We start from the raw sequence: 21,772 nt of genomic DNA on the forward strand, positions 1-21,772 counted from the left end.
TCATACTACTACATACTAGCAGGAAGGAAGTTTCTTCCTTCTTGCTCCTCATTCATATCAACAACTTTACATGGCGTTTCTCTATTAAGGAAAACTGTGTCTGGATTACTTCAGATGTATTGATTTTTTAAAATATGCATTTAATGCTTTTATGAAGATAACCTTTGGTTCTAAAGTTAGCTTGCATGTAACTTTAAAAGGTGTAAAATAATAAAATTAGGTTTTTTTATCTGTAAGCTTGTGTTGTTGATTCTTCTAGAAACAATCTCTACTATAGACAGCGTAACTGTTCAAGCAGGTTTAGTAATGCCTGTTTAAAAATGTAATTTTCTATTGTTTGCTTAACTTGAGGAAAACTCTTTTTTTTTCTCGTTTAAGTGTTTTTTCTCTTCTCCTAAGTTTAAGTCTATCCAAACCACTTCTATCTTTCCCCCTTTCATATTGCACGTGTGTCATTTGAAAAGAAATGAAAAGAAAAGGAAGGGGCAAAGGGAGTGAAAAGAATCCATCTTTCCTTCTGTCTTTCTTACATTTAAAAATTTAGTAGGAGTCTTGTTGGGCTAAGAGACCATGGTTAATCATATCATATATGCACCTAATAAATTACATAATTACTTTTATATCAATTCACCCATTGAGAGTGTGATATTTAAGATTGGGAGAAAGAATAAAACCAAATGCCTTTGCAAACTACTAGAATGCCGTCAAAGGACTTTTCTTAGGATGGATTTTCTTTTTGCTTTGTAGAATTCTGAGCAACAATAAGATATCTGGCTTGAAGAATGGCTCCTTTGCTGGACTAAGCCTTCTGGAACGATTGTAAGTTTTCACCATTACATGGCTTAGTATTCTTAAAGTTAAAATCCTCCTGCATTTACATACATTTAATTAAACTTGTTCAAACAAAATATTCCAGCCAAAGTACTTACATGACTAGAGTTCCTACGAGGCGTATTTTAAAGCATGCAATTAATTGCTTCAGAAGGTGTTTCTCCCTTCCCCCCCAAAAAAAAATGGTTTGGGTGAATATTTCCAAAAATGGTCCTTAGAGCATGTATCCAATGCATGTCTATTTATAAATGAACCATCTACATCTACAGCAGTAAGAGAAAAACTGTCAACCCTTTAGACCTATCTGCTGTCCTCTGGTCTAGCGTTTGATCTGAGTTTGATATAAGTCCTTTTACTAAGCAAACAGATTTTGGTTAAACAGACAGAACCCCAAAATGTGTTCTGCCAGGTTGATGGAAACGAATAATGCTCCAATTAACAGTGATCTCTGTGGGGAAAGGATGGTTGGTCTAGTCAGACAGAGAGTGCACATGTGTAGAAAGTGCACCTTGCAAAATAGGCAATATGGAAAGTTGCAAGACGTTTGCAATGTGGAAAGTTGCGAGACAACTCTTGCATCACCCAATGTCAATGTTCATGAGATGCCTTTTAGGAGGAGAACAAACAAAACTGGTACCAATGGAAGCCACGATCTGGGTCCACATTTCCACCCATCTCGTTTGTTGCAAAGGGCTACCTGGTGTTATCCGTGTTCCGTGGACCATTGAAGTGGAAGTGGAACTTTCTGGCATTAATAAGAAACATTGTTTGCAGAAATCAAAACTTTTGATAACAAGGAGAGGAATTTGACCACTACTTTGTCGCCTTTTGGGGCCGGATGGAGGTTTTGGATTGTTTCACCAAGTTTCCCTGGGATTTTTCTAATCAAGGCTAGTTTTATGACTGGAACCATTTCTAGGTGGAATCCTCTGGCCAAATTCTTTAACTCAGACGTGGGTTCCTTCTCTGCAGTATTGTCCTGGCAAGCAGCGGTGAAATTCAGCACGTTAATACGGTGGAATGTTTTGAATAAAGCACTGTATTATGCTAAGCAATTCTCCATCAGTTATCATGACTTTCTCTAACAACATTTATGATCCTTGAATGCTGTTTTTTTCCTGTTTATTCAACAAGTTATAAATGCTATACATGTTTCTATTCTTTCAGCTTGTAAGAGAAATGCCAACTTTGACTTTTGTTTTTTTCATTTTAAGTTCCTAGCAATTAGACCACATAGGTAATCATTAAAATAATAGGCGGAAGCAAAGTATTATGTAATTAAAGACTGCATGTGCTTTAAGGAAACGAATCAATGCATATTTTAAAATATATATATTTTTTTTTGCTGTGTGCTGAACATTTAGTGCAGTGTTTCTCAACCTCAACCTCAATTCGCTGGCTGGGGAATTCTGGGACTTGAAGTCCAGACATCTTCAAGTTGCCAAAGTTGAGAAACACTGATTTAGTGTATTTCTTTCCTGGCTGAATGAATGAATAAAGGGTCTACAGCCTTTTGGCTGTTACACAGTATAGTTTGCCATTCAGTTTTCTCTCTAAAGTTATAGCTGGGTTATAGCTAAATTGCTGTACTTGCACCTTTGTATGTATCTCCCTTTGAGTCTACCTACCAAATTCTCTTTATTCAGTAATTCAATAGCTTTGTGTCACATAGCTTTATACTGCATTATGTGATTGGGTCAATTTGACAGTTGCACTCATTTGGGTCAGCTATTCAGAGAGTAAAATCCAAGGGAGATCTTTTTTCATACAAAGATATATTCACTGCCCTATCTTTGAAAGCTTGTGGTAAGGATTCAATCATTTACTAATTTGCTTGAGCTCAAACGCAACATTTTTCATCAGAATTGCAAGAACATGTACTAGTAAATAACTTAGTTCTGATTTGTGACTGAGGTAAGAGAGAAATTTTAACATAGGTTAAGGTTAGCTGCTTAAGAGCCGAGGTGGCGCAGTGGTTAAATGCAGCACTGCAGGCTACTTCAGCTGACTGCAGTTCTGCAGTTCGGCGGTTCTAATCTCACCGGCTCAAGGTTGAATCAGCCTTCCATCCTTCCGAGGTGGGTAAAATGAGGACCCGGATTGTTGTTGGGGGCAATATGCTGACTCTGTAAACCACTTAGAGAGGGTTGTAAAGCACTGTGAAGCGATATATAAGTCTAACTGCTATTAAACCTGTGGTTGATGACTATCAGTGTGTGGGTCTCCTGCAAAAGTTAGTTATCCTGATTATTCCCTCATCCCTAGAAACTCTGCATATTGACAGCTTTCCATTAATTAGTCGACTGAATGCGTGCTGTTTGGCTTCATAGTTTGCTCAACTAAGAATTGATTGTAATCTATTTCAGGAACTGCGCTAATTAATAGAAGTCTTTAGTGATACAACGGTGTGTTTTTATAAATTTTATGTGCAGTACTATTGTATACTTAATTCAGATAATTGTTTGATAATCTAGAGGGATTAGCATTCAATCTCACTATAGGACCACTTTGCGATTAAAAAGATTAAAACTTTGAACAGAGATCCATGACTCTTCCCCACTCGCGTCCCACATACAGGAGGTCCAGAGAACCTTATTTTCTTTCAGAGGTCAGGATCCACAGGCAGATGCGTTTGGGAATGCTGCCAAGGACGCACTTCAGTTAACAACACAGTTATCTCTGTGCTGTTACTTTGCAGCAATTCGGAGCTCAGGTCCCTTACAAGAAGGGTTTCCCATAGCAATTTCAAACTCGATAGCTAAGCCTTACTCACGATCGTATCCAGAAGGTTGGCCCCTGGAGGATAAGATAAGAGGGAACTGCAAGAGATCCTAAGGCATTTCTAGTCATGGTTCAGGAAAGAAGAACCTTGTGAGCCTGTACCTGAAAGGGTCCCCTGTGATGTTTTAACATTTGATTTTGAATGACCTAATCACGACATTATGCAATTGCTCAGTTTGTCTGCCATCAATCAAATATGACCCTGTTAAGATTTGAGGAGAAAAGGGGTGGGCGGGTAGATTCGTATGGGTTAGGGGACCACGCAGCATCCAGAAACCGTTTGCACTGAAGTAATTGATTCTGTAGGTTGAACTATATAATTTTTTCAAGGTAAGAACAAAAAACAATTATTCCATATTTGAGGTTTAAATGTTGCATTCAGCGTTTTACTCACGGGCTGTGCCTTTGTCCCCTGATATGGTTACCCTGTCACTTTTATCACTGCAATTTGGCTAAGAAGATAAATGAACCCCTGGACTGTCAAGAGTCCTCCTTCACGTGGGAAGTTTCTCTGGAAAGAGGAATTGTACTTTTTCATGGTTTAATCTGGATGTATCTTTTGGAGACAATTATAAATGTGGTAGAGCAGGTGCCAATGAGTAACCTAGATAAAAAGGGGTTCCATTATCCCAACTAATTTTGTGGGGAAACAGTCCCAAGGTTATAGTAATCCTGCTAATTTCTGCAAGGTTGTAACTATTCTGCTTTGCCTTTTTCCTTGAAACAGGGATCTCAAGAACAACCTCATTAGTGTGATAGATCCAGGAGCTTTTCTAGGACTTACATCCCTGAAAAGATTGTAAGTATTGGCCGTATTATAACTGGGATATAAATGAAGTGTTGCAATAGGAAGGCTTGGGGTAGCTGTAGTCCCACCCACACAACTCCCAATGTCCAGTTAGCTTCACTCAAACTGAAACCATTTTCTGTTTTAGAATATTGTGTATAATCTTCATCCAACGCCCCACTCATGAATCCACAGGCCTGAAATATTTAGATTTCTCTTCTACAAGATGCTTTATAGACTTATATTTATTTTTAATCTTTGCATATAGTGCCCACGACGGTGGGGATTTTTTTTTTTTACATGTTCAACTACCAGCGTGTCACTTTGCCGTTGCTGTAAACATGGTAAAGCACGTTTGTTTAGGTTAAGAATGAATTTTGAATTCTTTTTGTAGTTTTGCTATGTGTTGTTGTTTTTTTAAAAAAAAAACCTCAGGTATGCCCCGAAATCCGAACATTTTTCTGGTGGCTCCCCCAGGGTAAAAAGGGTTTAGAAAAGCTGAAGTTGACACATTTTTAAGACAAGTTTCAACTCTGTAGCTACTTAATGGAGAAGAAACTCAGCTGGCATGTTAGGCTTTCTTGTAAATATGATTTCTTCAATGTCAACAGATTCACCGGGTTTTTCCATTTGTTTGGAATTAGTCTGAGAATGTTGCTTGAGTGGATGCTTCACTTCTGGTGGATGAATTGCCTTCCTGACCTCTGCGATCCTAACTTTCTTTAGTGCGTGGTCTAAAACTCTGCCTGAAGGGCAGCTTGTTGTCGTTCTCCAGTGTTTGCGATTACCAACAACCTTCCGCCCTAGAACTAACGTTACAGTGCAGAGAGGAGGGTGGGAAAGGGCTGAGAAGAGCAGGAAATGAGGTCACAGGCAGCTGACTTGACTGGATCTCGGCTGATTAACTGGTCTATTGCTCAAGGGGGGGACGGGGTTCGACTAGAAGACCTCTGAGGTCCCTTCCAACCCTCTACGTTCTAGGGCCGTGGTGGCGAAACCTATGGCCCAACAGGGAGTTTGTTCCTGCTTTTCGGAGGGCCGTTTTCCAGAAAGCCATTTTCTGCCCTCCCCAGGCTCTGAAAACGCCCCCAAAGGGCCAGCCGGAAGTTTGGAAACAGTCATTTCCGGGGGGGCCGAGGAAGGCCTTTTCCATCCTCTCTAGGCTTCAGGAAAGCCTCCAAAACCTGGGGAAGGGTTGCGCACGGATATGCAGGGGGAGGGGTGTTCATGTGTGCATGCGCAGGTGGGCGGGGAGATTGAGTGGGCATGCATGTACAATAGCGCACACATGCACAATTTTGGCATGATGTAAGAAAAATGTTCGCCATCCCTGTTCTAAGGTAATTTTAATTAATTGATCATTTTGATAAAATTACCCATGGCACACGCAGCACTTTTTCATATCTCTCCCCTCTTTTAACAGAGATTTAACAAATAACCAGATAGGATGCCTGAATGCAGACATTTTTAAAGGATTGACAAACCTCATTAGACTGTAAGTGTTATTTTTGATGTATTCGTTACTTCATTTAAAAAAAAAAAACGATGCTTAAAGCAAAATGTTTGTTAAATAAAAAAAGGGTGTAAGTGTCTGTGTGTTGATGAAGAAGCTGCCTGGTTATTTTCTTTTTGGTTGGAGGCAAGCCAGAACTCAATTAACATCTCTCTCACTTAGCAACATAAATTTGGGCTCAATTGTGGTTCTAAGTCGAGAACTACCTGTACTGTAGTAGGAGGTGACGTGACTGGAAGACTCTGCGTTGCAGCATTGCTGGTCCCTGGGAAGATTTCTAAAATGTTTGTGTTTCCACATTTCCTAGAAACCTGTCAGGAAATTTATTTTCTTTGCTTGCCCAAGGAACCTTTGATCATCTAACTTCATTAAAAGCTCTGTAAGTACAAATGGACGAGTCATTTGCTGGGTGCAATCTAATTTTTCAGTAGATTTTGCAACCTCTTTGTTGACTAGGTTTCTTCATGATCCCAAGATTCTTAGATTAAGAGTATAAACATGTATCATTTCATATTATTTTTAATTGTCATAACTTTATACTAAAACGTAATAAAGCAGTGGTACCCTTGTTTTAAAGCTTGTTAAAATTTTAAGTTTATCTTAGTTTACGGTGAAGCTACAGCTCGATCCTGGCTATTTTAATTACTGCATTTCAATTATTTCACGCTTAATTATATTGCTTCTCTTTTTTAAATTATTTCAGCGAATTCCAGACAGATTACCTGCTTTGTGATTGTAACATGCTATGGATGCAGCAGTGGCTACAAGAAAGAAATATAACTGTTCGTGACACCAGATGTGCCTATCCGAAATCACTACAGGCTCAACCAATCCTGAGCATAAAGCAAGGACTTCTGACCTGTGGTAAGAATGCTGCAGGACAAGCACCCTCAGTTTGAAATGATCGCACTAGGTTTCTCCACAGCGTAAATCTTCCCCTTCCAATTTTCTTAACGATTTGATATTTGGTCATTGATTTTTATGATGCTGCTCAGCCATCATGGGTGGATTTTAAAAAAGTAAGTATTCTTCAAAAAGTGAATATTTTTTAATGTATGTATGTATAAAGCTTTTTATTAGATAAACATTAAAAACATTGGACATAGGGCGAGCTTTCTGGCATAAACGTTTCCATACAGTGATTGGATCTTACAACAATTACATCTTATCTCCATTACATAGATATCTGTAATCAGTCAGATTACTTGTCCGTTGATCCTTTCTTTTATATAATTACGAACCATACAAGTACATATCCAATTTCTACCTATCACACATTCTGAATACCATATTTTCCAATTCTTAACTTGTCTGTGTTTTTTTGTCCTGACCTTTTTCCCTCCTTTCTAACCATCGGTACCATTTGTCCCAGATTTCGTGGTATTCTGCCTCATCCTTGAGCTCTAGAGTCAGTCTGTCCATTTCTGTGCACGTCCATATCTTCTTTATTGTTTCTTGTTCCGAGGGAGTCTCTTTGTGTTTCCATATTTTTTTTTTGCAAAAACCGGACAAAAAGTGCCTATTTTCTGTTGCCAAATCCCGTGGGCCTAAATTCTCCTTAAAAAAACAATAGTAAAACATGTTTATTTTTTTAAAAAAATTCTTCATAGGCTGTTTTCCCCCCCCCCTAACTAAACAACTGCAGTGATTCAACTTAACCACCATGGCAAGAAAGGTTATAAAATGGGGCAAAACTCACTTTAAAAAAAAATGTTTTCGTTAGCAGCATACATTTTCGGCTCAATTGAGGACTACCTGTATTTTTGTATGTTGTGGTCTAGCTAAAAAAAAAAATCCTCTCCTCCCCCCCTCCCCCATGGAAAACAGACCCTCCCCTGGAGCTGCCGTCTTTCTCCATGAGCCCGTCCCATCGGCAGCTGGTCTTTGAAGGGGACAGCCTGCCTTTCCAGTGCATGGTTTCGTACATCGACCAAGACATGCAGGTCCTTTGGTACCAAGATGGGAAGATCGTTGAGACGGATGAATCCCAGGGGATTTTTGTGGAGAAGAACATGGTTCATAACTGCTCTGTAATTGCCAGGTGAGAGACAGAATTCTGCGAGCACCGTCTGTGTGTTCTTCACCCTTTGATTAAATGGGCACCCAGACATGGATGTTGGGCCTGTTTATACAAGGGGAATTCTCACAGGACGTAATTGCTACTTAAAGAAACTTTAAATATTTCTCTAATACGCTGCGTGATTATCAAGAGCCAAGGTGGCGCAGTGGTTAAATACAGCACTGCAGGCTACTGCTAGATCAGCAGGTCAGCGGTTCAAATCTCACCGGCTCAGGGTTGACTCAGCCTTCCATCCTTCCGAGGTGGGTAAAATGAGGACCCAGATTGTTGGGGGCAATATGCTGACTCTCTGTAAACCGCTTAGAGAGGCCTGAAAGGCCTATGAAGCGGTATATAAGTCTACTGCTATTGCTATCACCTCTTCTAAAACAATTTCCTGAATGGTTTTGGTTTTTTTTAAAAGCAAAAGAACTGCTCATTCTTCCTGCAAAATTCTTCACTTCCACGTTGTAGAAACCTACTCGCCCACTGCGTTGTCTTAATTGTGACGGTTTCTTTAGTCTCATTGGTGCGGCCTTTTCTAACATGAAGGAAGTTCACCGTTGGTTTTTAAACAATAGTTCAGAGAAGCTGCTGGATGGAATGATCTAGTTCTTTTGTACGGCAAGATCGTGCAACCTTGCCTGCCTACTGTATTTTTTGGAGTATAAGACGCACTACCCCCCCTAAAAGAAAGTGGAAATGTTGGTGCGCCTTATGCACCAAATACAGCTATTTTGGGCGGCCTGAAGCCCCGCCCCTGCACCCCGTTTTTTTGTGTGTGTGAAAAACGGACCGTTTTTTGCAAAAATAAGTGTTTTTGCCTTCCCCCACCCCCAGAAGCACTCTGCAGGCTTCAGCAGGGCTGGGGGAAGGGGGAAATGCCCCCATTTTGGCAAAAAAAAACGGGGGCATTTTTGCCTTCCCTGAGCTCTGCTGAAGCCTGCAGAGTGCTGCTGGGGGACGGGGAGGACAAAAACTCCTTTTCCTGACTTTCCTCTTTGAAATCTTGGTGCGTCTTATAGTCTGAAAAACACAGTAATTGTTAAGGCATCTCATAGTTAATTTTGGATGTCAATATAGAACAGGGATGGGCAACCTATGGACTTCCCCATGCTGGCTCAGGAATTCTGGGAGTTGAAGTCCACAGCTCATAAAGAGGCCACCCAGATGTAGAATAATTCATTGTTTCTTGCCAGTAAAACAATTCCCGGGAATGATTTGATAACAAAGTTTAATGCTGTGCAATGCAGTTGCACTGTAATATCAGGTTTTTTTTTATTTAGATGTACTGTATATGTCCATGTTTGTATTATTGGCATTTTTAAAAAATATATTTAAAAAAAATAAAAATTACATGATAATTAAAAAAAAATGTTTAATGCTGCTCTTGCTTGTGATCACTAGTGCCCTGACCATCTCAAATATTCAAGCTGGGTCGACCGGAAACTGGGGGTGTCACGTGCACTCCAGGCGTGGGAATAATTCAAGGACTGTGGACATTGTGGTCCTGAACAGCTCTGCCCAGTATTGCCGCCCAGAGAGGATTGTCAACAACAAAGGCGACTTCAGGTAGGTGGGTGACGATGGGTGTTGAGAGGCCAGGTTGGCAGCCTTTGAGCTTGAGCATTGCCCAACCTTGCTCTCCTCCCACATAATAAACGGTGTCTTACTTAATCTGAACTGTCATCATTAAAAATAAATAAATGCAGAGCCGGTATCTTTATTGAGCAGGAAGCTGACACCGGTCCTTCGAGTTATGATAATGAGAATAAAATGGAGAATGCTACAGCATGCCCGTAAGTTTTTGTGATAATCATTTTGTCAGGGTTCCAAATAGCATCCAAAATAAAATAAGAATCCGAGCCAAGAAGCTCCTCAAAATTCCATTAATTTAAAAGAGCCATGTTGGCACATCTGGGAAAACCCAAATCTGAAAGCTTCCAGGTTTTCCCACCAAACACCCACAAGTTCATCCCGTGGTCCAATCTTCCACTGCCATGCTGGCAGTTCCACCCATCCAGTTCTGATCAGGTGCAGAGGTGCAAAGACAATGTCAGGTGCTGCTTCATTTAATAATCAGGAAAGAAACCACTCAACTCCATTTGTTTGAAATTAAGTGTACTTTTACTAATTAGAAACAAATAGTAGCGAAGCAAAGCTGAATCTGGTTAATTAGGCACGAAAGCAAAGAATATCATGTATAGTTCAATCCCCTCCCCTTGGCACCCCAGTCCATAGTCCAATTATAATTCACCCAACTGTCAGGTGGGAGATGACTTCAAAAGACATCACCAGGATGGAATGCCGGACAGTTAACCTTGGCGGGAAACTCCCTTCCTCCTACATGCGCAATGAGATGGTCAGGCCAGCGTCTAGGATCTTCCTCCGGCACATATTGATTCTGCTCCCAAATACCATGCCCCCCCCCTCCCCGTTTCAATGGCAGCCGAAGCAGCAGCAAAGCAGAGGCTGACAGACAAAGGATGACCTTGGCTTTCTAGAAAGAATGTTGTTATGGCTACACATTGCCCAACCTTACCTCTGGAAGTGCCAGCTGTTACCTTTAAAAACACCCTCTGTGTAAGGTAACTCCTTTCATCAACTTCATGTCTGTGGCATCCTGTAGAAAACAAAAAGTCTCCAAAAATCTGCTTTGTTTCAAGAAAACACTGCAATTTAAAAACGACCAGGTGCCTTTTAATTATACCTAAAATGTTATTTTTGTTAAAAATGTTTTATTAACGTAATAATAGTCTTGCTCAGCTAGACAGCGTTACTATTATTTCTGCTCACAATACCTTCCTTTGTCCCCAAAATTAGATAATTATCTCTAATCAAAGCTGAGTCTTCTTTCCCTCCCCTCAAGCCAGACCTGTGCAAGATTGACAACCCTTTTTTTCCTAGTTGCTACAACTGCTGTACCAAAGAATCCCATTTTCTCAGTCTATATAACTCTCGTTTCACACTCTGCCTTTCCCGGTTGCCTCCATCCTTATTCCTCAACTTTTCGGCTAACTGCCACTTTTCCCATTTCTAAAACTTGGAGCTCTTCGTGAAATGACACTCACGCTTCCCCTGCCTCTATCTCAGCTGTTAAAATAACCAAAATCAGGGGCTTAAAGCCTTATTTTTTGTGTAGAGAAAAACTGGCTTCTGCTGTGGGAAAACGTTAGGAATTTGTGGAGAAGCAGCAAATGAGAGAAGGCCCTTGGTCTGCCCTCTGAGCTTGGTTGTTTTCTTACAGATGTTCCATTAGGAAGATTCTCGGTCATTGGTCTGAGTCAGTTGGTCATTCAGGTGGAATTGCCTGGAAGTTGAGGGTTTGGGGGATTTTTCTTTTTGGGTTTGAAATGCTCGGCTGCTTATCCCAGTGTTTCTCAACCTTGGCAACTTGAAGAGGTCTGGACTTCAACTCCCAGAATTCCCCAGCCAGCATTCGCTGGCTGGGGAATTCTGGGAGTTGAAGTCCAGACCTCTTCAAGTTGCCAAGGTTGAGAAACACTGGCTTATCCAAGGAGTTTCTTTGGTATAAACTTCAACCCAAAGAGGCTCCTTGGATAAGCAGCGAAACATTTCAGACCAAAAAAAAGAAAGAAAAATCCAGTTGCCACAACTCAATTCCTAGATTAGCAAACTAGGTAAAATCATACAGGCTTGTTTGAGAGGAATATGCACCATGGGTTGGGTGGAGCCCAACCTCACTGGAAGAATAAGTGTTCCTGTGTGTTTATTTGATTTTAATCCTCCTTGATGAGTTACTCAAGGAGGCAAACACACCCAAATGCTCCTTCCTCCTCTTATTTTCTCCGCAACAACAACCTTGTGAAGTGAAGGTGGCCGGAGAGAGAATGACTGGCCCAAAGTCTCACCCAGCGGGGTTTTCACAGTCTCCTGGTTTCTAAGCAAGCACTTTAATCACTACATTCCTTTGGGAACATGCCTGTAACTATGCCACTACCGGTATCACTTGCTTTGCCAGATTGGTATCTAGAGAAGAAGCTTAAAACAATAATAATGCTCAGAAGCTAAAATAGGCAGAACTGAATTTCCTCTTATTGTGCACTTCGTGTTGTTTTCTTTCGCTGACATTCCTCTTCTCGTGTCACAAGCATTGTCTTTCCGATCTCCAGGTGGCCCAGAACTTTGGCAGGCCTGACTGCCTACTTGCTGTGCACGCGATATTCAGCTGGCAGTGGCATCTACCTGGGCAGCGCTCAGGACGAGAAGAGGGCATGGCGGAGATGTGGCCGGGGAGGTCGCTGGGCCGAAGAGGATTACTCGCGTTGCCAGTACGCAAATGACGCCACTAGAGTCCTGTATATGTTTAATCAGGTTGGCACCGAACTTTTGTGAGATACTTCTAATGCTGAGGTCTTTGAAAATGCATTTATAATTCAAAGCATCCAGGATCCCTACTGCTATTTATAGTATAGCAATAGCAATCACAATCTGGGTCTCCTTTTGACTAACCTTGGAAGGACGGAAGGCTGAGTCAACCTTGAGCCGGTCAGGATCGAACTACTGTCAGTTGGCAGAGTCAGCCTGCAATCCTGCATTCCAACCATTGCGCCACCACAGCTTAAATAGCAATAGCTCTTAGACTTACGTTCCGCTTCACAGTGCTTTACATCCCTCTCTAAGGGATGTTTACAGAGTCAGCCTCTTGCCTCCAGCAATCTGGGTCCTCATTTTACTGACCTCGGAAGGACGGAAGGCTGAGTCAACCTTGAGCCGGTCAGGCTCGAACTGCCGAATTATACCCAAGTCATCTTTGTGTCTGTTTAAATGGAGAATTAATGAATAAGAACACTTGCTGGTCGTTTGTGCTGTGTTTTTGACCGGCAATAGGTTTTTGCTAAAGAATTATTTCATGAAGTAGTTTCAAGTTTAATTTTATTTATAGGCTGCTCAATCCCGGAGGACTCCGGGCGGCTTACAGAGAGGGGGGAAAAAGAAAATAAAAGAAAATAAAAATAAAATAGACAAGTTAAAAAACAACACAGATTCATTCATTTCAGTCGGGGCTGGACCTCAACGATGAAGTCAACAGCCCCAGGCCTGCCGGAATAGCCAGGTCTTGACAGCTTTTCTGAAGGCCATGAGAGTGGGTGAGGTCCGGATTTCTGGGGGTAGTTCGTTCCAAAGGGTCGGGGCAGCCACAGAGAAGGCCCTCCTCCGGGGAGCCGCCAGCAGACATTTTCTGGCTGACAGCATCTGAAGGAGGCCCACCCTGTGGGATCTTACTGGCCGCTGGGAGGAGTATAGGAAATACATTTTGTCTGTCTGGTTGGTTCGTTCCTGAAGAATTCCTTATAACAGGAAAAACTTCACGTAGAAGATTAAAGCCGTCCGTTAAATCAGCTTCCTTGCTCTTTGTGCCTTACGATCTACACTATATTGCCGAAAGTATTCGCTCACAACTGCTTCTGATTATGTGGATGGGTGAGCCAATACTTTTGCCAATGTGGTGTACGTATAGTAAGATGTAGATCATCTGAGGATCAGGAAATCCTATTTGGTATGCCACTGATTTATTTAGCGGCTTTCTATCCTTCTCCTTAATCAAAATCATCAGAGCAGCTCTCGTGTATTTCCGATAAGTATCCCAGGATGATCAACACGCTTCAGCCCACATAAAGGCAGCCATCCCGGAATGATTCTTAAGTGGATGATGAGAAGAAACTCCCAATAAAATAGAAGGTGTTTGGTGGTGTCTTTAGGCGTGTGATTCCATTCCCAGGGAAGGTGGATTAAGGCAGGGGAGTTGGGAAGGTTTCCTGAGTTTTACAAAAACAAAGCTGCACTCCCTGTACTGCAGAGTTTGGGTGAACTTCGTGAAGCCTGTGTTGTGGCCTGCTAGCGGCCAGAGGAGCTGGCAGCAGAATTGGACAGTGAGGAGGTTGGGGAGGATCCTGGGCCAGTCCTGGGGGCTGAGGGAAGCTCAGAGGAGGGCTCTGCATCAGAGGCAGAGAGGGAGCTAGACAGCAGTGAGGAGATGAACAGCTGGAGCCTGTTCCCAGTGTGCGCATGTCGCAGAGCTGCCAGAAGACAAGAACAACTAAGAAAGCAGTGGCGACTTGGGAGTAAAGCCACAGGTGGATGATGAATGGCCCCTCCCATAGGAAACAAAAGAGGAGTGAATGGGGAGGGGGCTTTTACAGGAAACAATTCATTCCTTCGGTCGTTTCAAGAGTGGAAATCTCTGTGACTATAAGAGACTCTGTGCCAAGTTTTGCCTTGCCCTGCGCTTGGAAACTGGTTATCTGGCAGCTCTCCAAGCGATATAAGGTTCGTGTTGATGAATATTCCTCTGAAAGGCTGTTTGCGAAAGCCTTGCTGACTGTGATTGAAAGGAATTCACAGGCGTGTAAATAAAAAGGGTTTTGCCAGGACCAAAACTCGGCTTCTTGCTTGTTAAGGAAGCCTGAGTCAGAACAGCCTGTTCATTTCAAGTCCATTTTTAATTCCTTGAACGTATTTTACATACGCCTTTTTCCTGCACCTTTAATGTTTCATGCAGATGCCGCTGAACCTCACCAATGCCGTAGCCACCGCCCGGCAGCTCTTGGCCTACACCGTAGAAGCGGCAAACTTTTCTGACAAAATGGATGTTATTTTTGTGGCTGAAATGATAGAGAAATTTGGACGTTTTGCTGAGAAGTATAAAGAGGTAACTAACTTTAATTCAGACCAAATAATCTGCAAGCCATATTTTCTTGTGAAAGATCCTCCCTCCCCTAACATATAAAAAGGCATCCTTTCCACATCGGCATGTTCGGATGTTGAAGACCACAGCTGCATTTGGCCCTTAGCAAAGGCAGTCACATTGAAAGAGCCTTCAGAATTAAAAGCACCGCATTTCTTTCTTAAAAGTCACTGCTGAAGACTGGTAGTGCTAGAATTCCACATTTGTACAAGTAGGCTTTAAGGTGATCTAAAATGTATGATGATATGTACGACTGGATAGTTCATCGCAGTAAGATTAAAACATTTTTTTTGCTGTGATTTATGAAGTCACACAGGAACACTAGCTTGTTACTGTTTTGACAATAGTTAACTCTATAAAAATAACACGGAAATCCAGGGACAAGACTTTTGATGTACTTTAAAAGGGATAGTCTGTAACACGTTTTAATCTGGCTCAGTGAAATTGTATTAAAGTCACTTTGCTGAGCTATGAAAATTAAGTCTACAGATTCTTGATTTAATGTTTCATACTTGTTAACACTAAAATAAGCAGTTTATATGGAAGCAAAAATAAAGGTGAAGAAATAGCTATAACCCCCCCACCCCTGAAATCTGTATTTTTAAATCTGTATGGCAATTTTATCTCCAGCTTCCTACCTTTTTATTGCAATAGCATCTCCAGAGTTACCACAGTGGTGTTCTGTGCAATAAAAGTATGTAGTACAAAACATAATATTCTTAGAAAATAGGATCATGCTATGTTAGGAACTTGACTCGGGTTCTATTATTTTTCTAATGATACAAGATTTTTTTTCCTGCTATATTGACCAGTCCAATATAAATTCTGGTCACTCCTTGGAATACGGCCTGGATGGCTGATATGATTGTTTTTTGTTAACTTGTAAAAGTATTTTGCTAAATACCAGAAGTCCACGGCACTCGGAGATCTTCAGATATTCTTGGCAAATTACATATTTTAATGTGATGGAAGATGACAATTGTTAAGTACATAACCGAGGAGTAATGACATTAACTGTTTTCTGAATTAAATTTAAAATTTCCATGTAATTCTGGTTCCCTTCGCTAATTCTTTCCAAGAATAGATTCCCTCTATTTATACAAATCTGAAGTACCATCAAAACAGAACAAAAACCAGCTGGAAGACTTAAGTAGGACATTTTGATAAAGAAACTTTTTATAGCGTGCGTTTTGCAGAGGAAAAACATTCACACTCATTGCCCCTGGCATTGCCAATCCAAACCGGGGAAATACTCCGTGCAATGTTTGCCAGACAGTTTTAAAGGCCAAAGGATGCAGGCATAATTCTTGATAAAAAAAATAATAATAATTCCTGAACAACTTGTTTGTTCCACTTTAGTCAATTAGCAGGGAGGGAAAAACTGCTTTGTCTCCAGGGGGAAATTAATTGTACCTCATGAAATTCAAATGAGATCCGGGGGGGGGGGGGGGGGACTGCAGCACTTAACTCAGTAGTTACAAGTCACACTTAAGCCCAGAGCACCTGGATAACTCCAGGCAACCAAGGGTGGCTTAAATTTGCTGGCAGTCTTCAGTTTGAGGGCTCTCTGTTTGTTTTCCTGCAGGCGTTTCATGACCCAAATAGGTAACATCATCAGTGCTAGTAAGGAATGGGGTTTACTCTCAGTTTACATTCTTACCCTGTTAGGGTTGGTTGGTGAGGTGCGCTCAGAGGTTCTTTGCTCGGGCTGTTTGCTGTTGGCTTCTTTGGCAGTTTCTTGAATATAAACTGACAGCAGGCCACACTCCCTCCTAGCACTGATGATGATGTTCCCTAGTTGGGTCCTGAGACGTCTGCCAGAAAACAAGCAAGCTCAGAGAGCACCACGGACCCCTCAGGGTCAATCCTGAGCTACAAATATCCCCCTTCATTGGCCTGCAGTGTAGATTTAGTTTGGTGCTGAAATGGGGAGTCCTTGTTTTCTGTACCAAGAACCTTTTACTGCCCAATAACTTCTGGTGGCCCTTCCCCTCCTTCAGGCAGATGCAGATGGCAGCCTTTTCCCTTTACAGCACGGGGGGGTCAAATCCAGATTGCGCCATGGTCTTTCCATGCTGACTAAGCCAGCCTGTTGCACTCCCGAGAGGAGTCAAGTTTGGTCTTACCTGGCCCTCTTTCAGGAAAAGAACTCAAGGCACACCTATTCACCCAAGCAATTACAGGACAGGTCCAGCTACTTTTAACCTTGCCTGGTAATAGGAGCCGAGGTGGCGCAGTGGTTAAATGCAGCACTGCAGGCTACTGCTAGATCAGCAGGTCAGCGGTTCAAATCTCACCGGCTCAGGGTTGACTCAGCCTTCCATCCTTCCGAGGTGGGTAAAATGAGGACCCAGATTGTTGGGGGCAATATGCTGACTCTCTGTAAACCGCTTAGAGAGGGCTGAAAGCCCTATGAACCGGTATATAAGTCTACTGCTATTTCCTTGGGTTTCCCGTTTCTGAAAAGGCAGACAGCTGAAAATGAAATGATGAAAGAAAAATCCATTTTTTAAAACATGGCTAATTTTATTGGGCTTGTTTTATTTAAACTCCCTTCTCCCTGGTTGACGGGTGGAGAAAACTTGGGCATTCCTAGAATAAACATTTTGCTCAGTCAAACGTCAATGCTTCACACCTTATTCTTCTCTAGGAATAAACAATCACATCGATGTTTGATTGATTCCCAGCATTCTGAAAAGCTTGATTTGACTAAATTCTAAAATATTTGAAAATTTGGCTCCACAGCCTTGTAAGGACTGCCTTTTAACTTTTTTCCCATTGTATGCCTTTTTTAATTAAAAAAAATAAAACCCAACACAATCCGATTACCGTAATTTCTATTTTTGCAAACACAAACTTTGTATTTATGTTATGCTTTTTTGGGGGGAGGGGGGGTGGGAAACCTACTTATGCATTTTTTTAGGAGTGCACCCAAAAGCTTTCCGTCCAGTATATTATTCAAATGAGCAATTATAACCAACCATTATTAAGAATCGCGTTCCATTTGTTGGGAAAGTATTTCCTAATCTGTGGCGCAGTAAGTCCTGCTGAAGAATCGATTTTGAGGCCTAGGAAAACCACGTGAACAAAACGTGGGTATAATAAACTGCTGAAGGCCTGTCGTTAAAAATGAAATTTGCTGAGTGGACAAAAACAGACTTAAGGTATAAATGGAGCGTGTGACATGACCAAGGGTTAAATTTAGACCCAAGGGAGGGTTTGTCCTTTCCAATTGGTGGATTTGAATGAATGATAATACAAATATGGAAAGTGAAGCTCAAGAAACAACATCCATTTATTGAATGGAGAAAGGGGGGAAGGTAATGAATAAACCTCTGTGCAAAATTGTGCCAAAGCTGAGGCTGACACGTCTTCTGCTCTTCTCCTGCCAGCTGGGGGATGTGATGGTGGACATTGCTAGCAACATCATGCTGGCTGATGAACACATCCTGTGGGTGGCCCAGAGAGAAGCCAAGGCCTGTACCAGAATTGCACAATGCTTACAAAGGATTGCAACCTACCGGCTGGCTAATGGGGCTCAAGTTTACTCGACGGTAAGGACTGACACACTTGTTTGCCATTGGGACCCCCGCAGATCGAGTCAAAGCTGTGTTTTACTTTCATTGAAATGCTTGAAAAGGGATCGGGATTCTGCCTCTCAGCCTTGTAACACTTCTGAAAAGGAAGCTGAAGGTGGGGGGTGGGGGACTGCATTTGGCCTCAAGGGGGGAGATAAACTTTCAGAAATGGGACAGATCAAGGCAAGGCTGCATGGGGAAATAAGAGCTCTCCTCCCCCCACACCTGTGGGAGGGGCACTTGGGTAGCAGCTCCAAATGTTGGTGACTTGGTGGGGGTTTCCTTTCTTGAGCATACGATAGCAGTAGCACTTACAGGCCTCTCTTAAACTGCCTACAGAATCAGCCTATTGCCTAGTGCAGTGGTCTCCAACCTTGGCAACTTTAAGACTTGTGGACTTCAACTCCCAGAGTTCCTCAGCCAGCTGGCTGAGGAACTCTGGGAGTTGAAGTCCACAAGTCTTAAAGTTGCCAAGGTTGGAGACCACTGGCCTAGTGGACCGACAGACAGGATCAATCAACGGATTGATTTGATATAATATTTTTATACACACACACACACAGAGACATGTAATGCTTACTCTTCCAAGGCCGTTTTTTTTGGAAGTTTTCTATTCTAACAATTTGGCGTATTTGGGGAGCTGATCTACCACTTTTGCAGCACACAGCACGGAATTTTTGTTTGTGTCGTTTTGTTCCAACAGTATTCTCCAAATATTGCAGTGGAAGCTTACGTCATCAAGGGCTCTAGCTTCACTGGGATGACCTGCACCGTGTTCCGGAAGATCGCCGCGGCCGATCGCTCGGGCTTCTCTGACTATGGACGAAGAGACCTGGAGGGCAGCCTGGACAAGCAGCTGGGCTTGAAATGCAACATCTCAAACACCTTGTCCAGCCTCGCGCTCAAGGTGAATGGAAGCTAAGCCACCCTACGCGCATGGGCGCACCTGCTTTGTGTTCCAGGTGCCCTCCGGCATTGGAGCATTTGGGGGTGCTGCCATTTCCAACTACAAGCATGAAATGACCTTTGTACATGAACAGATCAGGGGGGGGGGGAGATTAGGCTGAAAACCAGCATGTCATTTATCCTATATCAAAAGATTGCATCGTTTTAAAACTAACTCTATGGTTTTTAAGCCCAAGTCAACCTTGAGCCGGTCAGGATCGAACTGCTGACAGTCGGTAGAGTCAGCCTGCATGCTGCCTTCTAACCACCTGAAAAACAGGCCATCAGTCACTTTTTTCCCCCCAGTGCCGTTGTACCTTCCACTCGACGCGCCGTCGCCCCTCGAGGGCTGCCTGTACCCTGCGTTAACTGCGCTGCTTCCTTTTTGCAGAACACGGTTGTGGAGGCGTCCATCCAGCTGCCCCCGGCCTTGTTTCACCAGAGGCAGAAGAGAGAGATTCAGCCCCCCACGGAAGACGCTCTCTACAGGCTTCAGCTGATCGCCTTCCGGAATGGGAAACTCTTCCCGTCGACGGGCAATTCCACCACTTTGAGCGCCGACAGGAAACGCCTGACGGTGGTCACCCCGGTCATCCTCACCAAAGCAGGTTTGTCCCTTAGCGGGCTCTCGTCTCCTGTCCCCTCTTGCGTCCCTTACTCCAGGGGTGTCAAACTCGGCTTCATTGAGGGACGCATCAGCGTTGTGTTTGACCTTGGGGAAGGGGGCAGGGAGGGGCGTGGACAGCTCGACGTCACTCGTGTCGGGGGCGCCTGTTGGTGGCCCGAGTGCTCTGCCGGCGAAAGCAGGCTCCCGAGCTCCGTTTTCGGCTGCCACGTCCTCCTGCAACCCTCTGCCAGCAAAAGCAGAGCTTGGGAGCCCATTCTCACTGGCAGAAGACGCACGCGGCGGTCTTTGGCTGCTTCCAGGATGGCCCAGCAGGCCACATCTAAGTACCCTGCGGTCCGGACCCAGCCCTTGGCCCTTTGACGCCGCTGCCCTACACTCTCTCCGTTCTGGAAATAACCATCTCTTTAATTTTAGCCTGTGCGTAAAAATACACACACACACACACTTTTCCTTTTCTTTGTGACCAAACAAGACGGCGTAAGCCCACCCTATCAGGACGTCCCCATCAACGTGACCTTGAGGCGCCTTGCGCACGGGACGGAAGCGGTGGCGGCTCAGTGGGACTTCGGTCTACTGAACGGACAAGGCGGTTGGAAATCAGACGGCTGCCGTATCCTTTTTTCCGATGAAAATGTCACCGCCATGCAGTGCTCCTCCCTCAGCAATTACGCCGTCCTGATGGTGGGTTCCGTGGTTTCCTTAAGGGCCAGGTGGGGGGGGGGAAACACAACACCCCGATAACGTCATCCAGGTGGGGGCCTTGGTTGGGTGGGTGGTTCCTATCACGGTATCAACCTGTCAGGAATGAACTCTGGCGTGTCGGGGAGTCTTGACAGTTAGCAGTTAGCAATAGCAGTTAGACTTATATACTGCTTCATAGGGCTTTCAGCCCTCTCCAAGCGGTTTACAGAGTCAGCATATCGCCCCCAACAACAATCTGGGTCCTCATTTCACCCACCTCGGAAGGATGGAAGGCTGAGTCAACCTTTGAGCCGGTGAGATTTGAACAGCTGAACTGCAGATAGGAGTCAGCTGAAGTGGCCTGCAGTGCTGCATTTAACCACTGCGCCACCTCGGCTCTTGCCCTTGGCAGAGAGGATGGCGCAAGGTGGACAGATTGGGTGGCTTTTAAGAGTCGCAGGCTCAAATCTCTCTCCTTCCTTTTCGCTGGGATGGAAACCCGTAGTCCAGGCTTAACATCCCTCCATTTAGTGACCGTAGGGATGTCCAAACTTGGGAACTTTAGGACTTGTGGACTCCAGTTCCCAAGTTTGGACACCCCTGGTCTAAAGTTAAACAACACTTTAAATGACTTATGACTGTTTTCCACACTTACGACCATTGCAGCATCCCCATGGTCACGCGATCCAAATTCAGACTCTTGGCAACTGGCAGGTACTTACGATGGTTGCAGCGTCCCTCTCCCGGGGGGGGGGGGAGATGTCCCATGATCCCCTATGGCCACCTTCTGGCAAGCAAAGTCAATGGGGAAGCAGGATTCCTTTGCTAACCTAACGGCCGGGGCGATTCACTTAACAACTGCGGCAAGCAAAGTCGTAAAACGGGACCAAACTCACCTGGCTGTCTCACCCAACAACAGAAACGTTGGGCTCAGTCGTGGTTGTAAGTCAAGGACTGTCTAACTTAAAAGAGCAACTTACGGGTATATAAGAGGCGGATGAGGCTACCACGTTTTGAAATTGCAAGTGTTCTGTTAAATAGGAAAGGAGGAAAAAGATAAAGAAATCTGAGAGATCATGCCCTGTTAAAAAGCCTTATGAAAGAAAAAGTAGTACTTAAAATCACCCCCCACCCATCCCCCCCTGGTCTTTGGATCTACAAGATCCCGGTCTCAGAACTTTAATTGGTATGCCATCTTCTTCTTTTTTTAAAAAAGTATATGACACTGAGATTGCTATGAAGAAAAATTCCTTTTTTAAT

The 21,772-nt window shown here is 43.4% G+C and overlaps 1 protein-coding gene across 1 annotated transcript in view; it reads left to right on the forward strand.

Moving 5' to 3' along the window:
- Positions 1-21,772, forward strand: part of ADGRA3 (adhesion G protein-coupled receptor A3) — a 37,721-nt gene that overhangs the window by 4,001 nt on the left and 11,948 nt on the right. Inside the window, exons 2-14 of the mRNA XM_087724900.1 lie at positions 748-819; positions 4,340-4,411; positions 5,823-5,894; positions 6,220-6,291; positions 6,616-6,776; positions 7,740-7,953; positions 9,379-9,543; positions 12,105-12,306; positions 14,495-14,644; positions 18,073-18,234; positions 18,962-19,165; positions 19,595-19,811; positions 20,304-20,512. Of these exons, the coding sequence (XP_087581026.1) occupies positions 748-819; positions 4,340-4,411; positions 5,823-5,894; positions 6,220-6,291; positions 6,616-6,776; positions 7,740-7,953; positions 9,379-9,543; positions 12,105-12,306; positions 14,495-14,644; positions 18,073-18,234; positions 18,962-19,165; positions 19,595-19,811; positions 20,304-20,512 (1,972 nt within the window). The remainder of the gene's footprint in view (positions 1-747; positions 820-4,339; positions 4,412-5,822; positions 5,895-6,219; positions 6,292-6,615; positions 6,777-7,739; positions 7,954-9,378; positions 9,544-12,104; positions 12,307-14,494; positions 14,645-18,072; positions 18,235-18,961; positions 19,166-19,594; positions 19,812-20,303; positions 20,513-21,772) is intronic.

Source organism: Thamnophis sirtalis, unplaced genomic scaffold, assembly GCF_051295495.1.
Source record: "Thamnophis sirtalis isolate CommonGarterSnake01/CBP01778 unplaced genomic scaffold, rThaSir2_p1.2 scaffold_10, whole genome shotgun sequence".
In the NCBI taxonomy this organism is placed as follows: Eukaryota; Metazoa; Chordata; class Lepidosauria; order Squamata; family Natricidae; genus Thamnophis; species Thamnophis sirtalis.